The sequence below is a fragment of the Apodemus sylvaticus genome, chromosome X (genome assembly GCF_947179515.1).
Source record: "Apodemus sylvaticus chromosome X, mApoSyl1.1, whole genome shotgun sequence".
Classification (NCBI taxonomy): domain Eukaryota; kingdom Metazoa; phylum Chordata; class Mammalia; order Rodentia; family Muridae; genus Apodemus; species Apodemus sylvaticus.
Window position 1 is genome coordinate 84,322,430 of NC_067495.1, and position 7,248 is coordinate 84,329,677.

At 36.7% G+C, this 7,248-nt stretch overlaps 1 protein-coding gene across 1 annotated transcript; it reads left to right on the forward strand.

Moving 5' to 3' along the window:
• The first annotated feature begins 314 nt into the window (after window positions 1-314).
• Window positions 315-2,345, forward strand: LOC127674784 (vigilin-like). Its single transcript, XM_052170486.1, has one exon. It carries the CDS (start codon window positions 315-317, stop codon window positions 2,343-2,345), a length of 2,031 nt encoding a protein of 676 aa, XP_052026446.1.
• The last annotated feature ends 4,903 nt before the right edge of the window (window positions 2,346-7,248 follow it).

A 7,248-nucleotide genomic window follows, 5' to 3' on the forward strand; every position in this document is an offset into this window, starting at 1 on the left:
TATTTAAAAGGTGATTTACATTTAGATAAAAAGGGATCTGCTTCCTCAGAGCCCTCGCATTTTGTGAGCACCTTTTTCTCACTTAAGAGTAGATCAATAGGTAAAAAATTATATATTTTGCCAAATTGGTTAAGTATAACAATATAATTTTATTATCTCAAGTCTATAGATTATTTAGGGGAACAATTTTCTATATTTAAAGTGTTTGTTTTTCCCTTAGAATAATATGAAAAAGGCAACTACTGGAGGTTTAACTATTGACTACTAAAAATTTCTCTGCAATACATCTGGATATAATTATTTGAAATTCAACAATGACATCGAACAGAAATTGCATTATGAACCCAAACAGGGGTTTGCAGACTGAGAATCATGTTACGCCACTAAATTCAAACACGAATGCTAATTTTCCATCAAATTTGGATTTGGATACTGATATAGTTATCCGAAATCCAGAAAATTGTGAATTAGCACGAAGTTGGTTTCTTTCAATGCAGAAAGGTACAGTCAAAGTTGTAGAAGTGCAATTTTCTATTCCTTCTAGTTTATATAAATCCCTTATCAGTCCAAAAACACGTTTGATTGACACAATCATGCAAGAATGTGGAAGATTCAATATTTATTTTTCCAAAAGGAAATCAAGTCTTCAAAAAGTCGTTATTAGAGGCCCTTCGGACAATATTGAAAAAGCAAAGAAAAAGTTTCTTCAATTACTGGAAGAAGAGAAAGCCAAGAATTATTCTATAGCTATCCCTGTCAAGTCAAAATATCATCAGTTTCTCAAGAATAAGAATGGTGGCAATCTTCCAGATACATGTGTAAAACTGGGGGCACGTGCTGTTTTCCCTTCTCTTAAAAATAAGAATCAGGATTTGGTAACAATCATAGGAAAAGAGGAAGCTGTTAGAGAAGTACAAAAAGTACTAGACCTTTTGTTGAAAGACTTAGAGTATGTGGTAGAAGACAGCATACTGATAAATCGCAAGTTTCACCATTATTTTGTCATGCGAAGGGATCAGCTTATAAGAGAAATGACTGAAGTCTATGCAGGTATGATTATTAACTTCACATATGAAGGAAAACAGAGCATTAGAGTTACAATGAAAGGAGAAAAGGCTTGTGTTGAAGCAGCAAAGAAACACGTCCAACGGATTTTTGAGCCCTTAGGTTCACATGTCACAACACAGTATGTTATTCCTCAAAAGTTCTATACATTTTTTATGGGACCACTGTGTTCCAAAGTTCAGCAAATTGCTAGAGATTTTAAAGTTCAACTCGCATTTCCAGACAAAGGAAAGCCTACCATGTATGTACATCCAACGGTTCAGGAAACGGAGAAAGAAAAGTGGGGAAAGAACACTAAAGAAATTGTTTTTAGTAACCAAAGAAAAAATAAAACCATACTTATATCAGGTCAAATGGAAAATTGCAAAGCAGCCATGGAAGCTCTTGAGTATTTAATTCCTTTCACTGCTGAAGTTCAGGTGCCCTCTCATCTACATCCTTACATCATCGGTCACAAAGGAAGTGGGATAAAGAAGATAATGAGTGAATTTGATGTTCATACTCAAGTGTTACAACCCGGAGGCAATTCTGATATTATATCCATCATGGGTCTTGCTGCAAAGGTGGAGCAAGCCAAGATTAAATTAGAGAAGCAAATTAGTGCTTTACAAACAGAAATAGAAGATCGAGCACTAAGAAATTTTAAGCTAATGTTTACTCTAGATGCAAAATATCATTCCACAATTACTGGTCATAAGGGCTTGTTTATTGCTCAGATTTGCAGAGAGCATGATGTTAATATCTATTTTCCAAAGAAAGTAAACCGTGAGATACAAGACCAAATCACAATTACAGGCTATAAAAAGAATACCCTAGCTGCTAAAGATGCAATAATGAGAATGTTACATAAGATAGAAAAAACAGTTTCCAAGGAAATTCCAATAAACCAGCAGGTTCGTGACGATATTTTTGGAATTGGTGGAAAATTAATCCATAAAATGAATGAACAATTCCAGGTAGACATTCGATTACCTCCAAAAGGATCCTGGAATACTAATGTAACTGTAATTGGACTCCCTGACAATGTTCAGGAAGCAATTGACCATATCCTTGATCTTGAGAAGTATTATCTTTCAGCTCTCATAACATATGACTCTCAACTGGAGAATCTTAAGAACACTTGTCTTTACAAGATAACCATGGAATCCCCTAGGTATTCTGGGAAAACAGATGGTCCTCATAGTGCAAAATCCACTGTGAACTCCCAAAATGATGATTCTGAAGATTTTCCCAAATTGAAACAACAAACACCTCCTAAGACTCATCCTTGGAGACCATAATGGAAAAACTAATTTAAAAAGTAATAAAAATTGTTTCAACCTGGTACATGAAAGTACTGTGAAAAAAATCTTTCTTGACTAATGTAGCTAATGAATTATAAGCACATTTTGACACGTTTATATATGTACATATTTTGCTCTCAACATTTGTCACAGTGATGTATCACATACTTCCATTTAAATGTATGTAACATATACTTACTTGTTTCTTGTTTGTACTGTACACTTGTTCTTATAACTACTTAGCAAACAAATCCATTGTTTTAAATACATACTCCATTTATGTATTATATATATACCACAGAGTTGCTAACTTTTATGGTGTATCAGTACTTTTCAATTTTATTATGAACTTCAGCAACTGTCACAAGGTACCTACATCTTTATTTTTATGTAAGTAATACATGCTCAACTTTATAAAACCACAAACAAATTGTGCTCTATCTGCTTCTTGCTTCTAATTTTCACTATTCATTATATTTTTTAATCCACTGACTGGTCAATATTATAAGTCATGCATGCCAGAATTCTGAACATCTCCACTTGTACATTTGAAAGCTGGTGTTCACCATGAACTTAGCTGTATCTTCTGTTATACGTGCATAACAGTTACATACCCTCTGTGCCATTAAGCTTGTATCATTTCCCCACAGATATTTAACCTAAGATAATTAACTATGAAGGGAAAATAGAAAGGTTTTTCTAAAGAAAGGTGATGATTGGATGATAGAGAGGTAATTGCTTTTTCTATAGAATCTGAGGCACATTTACATCTGAAATTGCCTTTCTAAAATACCATAAACAATCTCTAGTACCACCCAAAATTGTCTAGCTCTAGATTGTGTTTTTTTCTGTGCTATTTATATAAAAATAATCTTATACAAAGGCAAAAATTCTGTTGCATTCGCATATCTCTGCACGCCAGAGTGATTATTCTTATAAATATTTGTGAAAGTAAGCAACCAGAGTGGTATGCTTTTTTTTTATTTGAAATAATTTTGTATTTACATTTCAAATGATTTCCCCTTTTCTAGCCCCCCCACTCACCGAAAGTCCCATAAGCCCCTTTCTCTTCCCCTGTCCCCCCACCCACCTCTTCCCACTTCCCCGTTCTGGTTTTGCCGAATACTGCTTCACTGAGTCTTTCCAGAACAAGGGGCCACTCCTCCTTTCTTCCTGTACCTCATTTGATGTGTGGGTTATGTTTTGGGTATTCCGGTTTTCTAGGTTAATATCCACTTATTAGTGAGCACATACCATGATTCACCTTTTGAGTCAGGGTTAACTCACTTAGTATGATGTTCTCTACCTCCATCCATTTGCCTAAGAATTTCATGAATTCATTGTTTCTAATGGCTGAATAGTATACCATTGTGTAGATATACCACAGTTTTTGCATCCACTCTTCTGTTGAGGGATACCTGGGTTCTTTCCAGCATCTGGCAATTATAAATAGGGCTGCTATGAACATAGTAGAGCATGTATCCTTATTACATGGTGGGGAATCCTCTGGGTATATGCCCAGGAGTGGTATAGCAGGATCTTCTGGAAGTGAGGTGCCCAGTTTTCGGAGGAACCGCCAGACTGATTTCCAGAGTGGTTGTACCAATTTGCAACCCCACCAGCAGTGGAGGAGTGTTGCTCTTTCTCCACACCCTCTCCAACACCTGCTGTCTCCTGAATTTTTAATCTTAGCCATTCTGACTGGTGTAAGATGAAATCTCAGGGTTGTTTTGATCCACATTTCCCTAAGGACTAATGAAGTTGAAAATTTTTTAAGATGCGTCTCTGCCATCCGATGTTCTTCGGGTGAGAATTCTTTGTTTAACTCTGTACCCCATTTTTTAATAGGGTTGTTTGGTTTTCTGGAGTCTAACTTCTTGAGTTCTTTATATATATTGGATATTAGCCCTCTATCTGATGTAGGATAGGTGAAGATCTTTTCCCAATTTGTTGGTTGCCTATTTGTCTTCTTGATGGTGTCCTTTGCCTTACAGAAACTTTGTAATTTTATGAGGTCCCATTTGTCAATTCTTGATCTTAGAGCATATGCTATTGGTGTTCTGTTCATAAACTTTCTCCCTGTACCGATGTCCTAAAGGGTCTTCCCCAGTTTCTTTTCTATTAGCTTCAGAGTGTCTGGCTTTATGTGGAGGTCCTTGATCCATTTGGATTTGAGCTTAGTACAAGGAGACAAGGATGGATCAATTCCCATTCTTCTGCATGCTGACCTCCAGTTGAACCAGCACCATTTGTTGAAAAGGTTGTCTTTTTTCCATTGGATGTTTTCAGCCTCTTTGTCGAGGATCAAGTGGCCATAGGTGTGTGGGTTCATTTTTGGATTTTCAATCCTGTTCCATTGATCCTCGTGCCTGTCACTGTACCAATACCATGCAGTTTTTAACACTATTGCTCTGTAGTATTGCTTGAGGTCAGTGATACTGATTCCCCCAGACTTTCTTTTGTTGCTGAGAATAGTTTTAGCTATCCTGGATTTTTTGTTGTTAAAGATGAATTTGATAATTGCTCTTTCTAACTCTGTGAAGAATTGAGTTGGGATTTTGATGGGTATTGCATTGAATCTGTATATTGCTTTTGGCAAAATGGCCATTTTAACTATATTGATTCTACCGATCCATGAGCATGGGAGGTTTTCCCATTTTTTGAGGTCTTCTTCCATTTCCTTCTTCAGAATCTTGAAGTTCTTGTCATACAGATCTTTCACATGTTTGGTAAGAGTCACCCCAAGATACTTTATACTGTTTGTGGCTATTGTGAAGGGGGTCATTTCGCTAATTTCTTTCTCAGCCTGCTTATCCTTTGAGTATAGGAAGGCCACTGATTTGCTTGAGTTGATTTTATAACCTGCCACTTTGCTGAAGTTGTTTAACAGCTGTAGGAGCTCTCTAGTGGAGGTTTTTTGGGTCACTTAGGTAGACTGTCATGTCGTCTGCAAATAATGATAGCTTGACTTCTTCCTTTCTGATTTGTATCGCTTTGACCTCCTTATGCTGTCGAATTGCTCGAGCTAGTACCTCAAGTACAATATTGAAAAGATAAGGAGAAAGGGGGCAGCCTTGTCTGGTCCCTGATTTCAGTGGGATTGCTTCAAGTTTCTCTCCATTTAGTTTGATGCTGGCTCCCGGTTTGCTGTATATTGCTTTTACTATGTTTAGGTATGGGCCTTGAATTCCTGTTCTCTCCAAGACTTTAAGCATGAAAGGATGCTGAATTTTGTCAAATGCTTTTCAGCAACCAATGAAATGACCATGTGGTTTTGTTCTTTGAGTTTGTTTATGTAGTGGATTGCATTGATGGATTTCCATATATTGAACCAACCCTGCATTCCCGGGATAAAGCCTACTTGATCATGGTGGATGATCGTTTTGATGTGTTCTTGGATTCGGTTGGCAAGAATTTTATTGAGTATTTTTGCATCGATGTTCATAAGGGAAATTGGTCTGAAGTTCTCTTTCTTTGTTGGATCTTTGTGTGGTTTTGGTATCAGCGTAATTGTGGCTTCGTAGAAGGAATTGAATAGTGTTCCTTCTGTTTCTATTTTGTGGAATAGTTTGAAGAGTATGGGTGTTAACTCTTCTTTGAAGATCTGATAGAATTCTGCACTCAAACCATCTGGTCCTGTGCTTTTTTTGGTTGGAAGGCTTTCTATGACTCCTTCTATTTCTTTAGGGATTATGGGACTGTTTAGATGGTCTAGTTGGTCCTGATTTAATTTTGGTATTTGGTATCTGTCAAGGAAATTGTCCATTTCCTCCAGATTCTCCAGTTGTGTTGAGTACAGGCTCTTGTAGTAGGATCTGATGATTTTTTTGGATTTCCTCAGTTTCCATTGTTATATCTCACTTTTCTTTTCTAAGTTTGTTAATTTGGATACTTTCTCTGTGCCCTTTGGTCAGTCTGGCTAAGGATTTATCTATCTTGTTGATTTTCTCAAAGAACCAGCTCCTGGTTTTGTTGATTTTTTGTATGGTTCTCTTTGTTTCTACTTGATTGATTTCGGTCCTGAGTTTGATGATTTCCTGCCTTCTACTCCTCCTGGGTGAAATAGCTTCTTTTTGTTCCAGGGCTTTCAGGTGTGTCATTAAGCTGGTAATGTATGCTCTCTCCATTTTCTTTTTGGAGGCACTCAGGGCTATGAGTTTTCCTCTTAGCACTGCTTTCATTGTGTCTCATAGATTTGGGTATGTTGTGTCTTCATTTTCATTGTGTTCTAAAAGTCTTTAATTTCTTTCTTTATTTCTTCCTTGACCAAGGTATCATTGAGTAGAATATTGTTCAGTTTCCACATGTATGTGGGTTTTCTGTTGTTTTTGTTGATATTGAAGACCACTTTTACTCCATAGTGATCGCATAGGAGGCATGGGATTAGTTCGATCTTCTTATATTTGTTGAGGTCTGTCTTGTGACCAATTATATGGTCAATTTTGGAGAAGGTACCATGAGGTGCTGAGAAAAAGGTATATTCTTTTGCTTTAGGATAGAATGTTCTATATATATCTGTTAAATCTAATTGGTCCAAAGCTTCAATTAGTTTCATTGTGTCCCTGTTTAGTTTCTGTTTTCCTGATCGGTCCATTGAGGAAAGTGCAGTGTTGAAGTCACCCACAATTATTGTGTTAGGTGCAATGTGTGCTTTGAGTTTCAATAAAGTTTCTTTTACGAAAGAAGGTGCCCTTGCATTTGGAGCATAGATGTTCAGGATTGAGAGTTCTTCTTGTTGTATTTTTCCTTTGACCAGCAAGAAGTGTCCCTCAGCGTCTCTTTTGATGACTTTGGGTTGAAAGTCAATTTTATCTGATATTAAAATGGCTACTCCAGCATGTTTCCTGAGACCATTTGCTTGTAAAATTGTCTTTCAGCCTTTTACTCTAAGGTAGTGTTT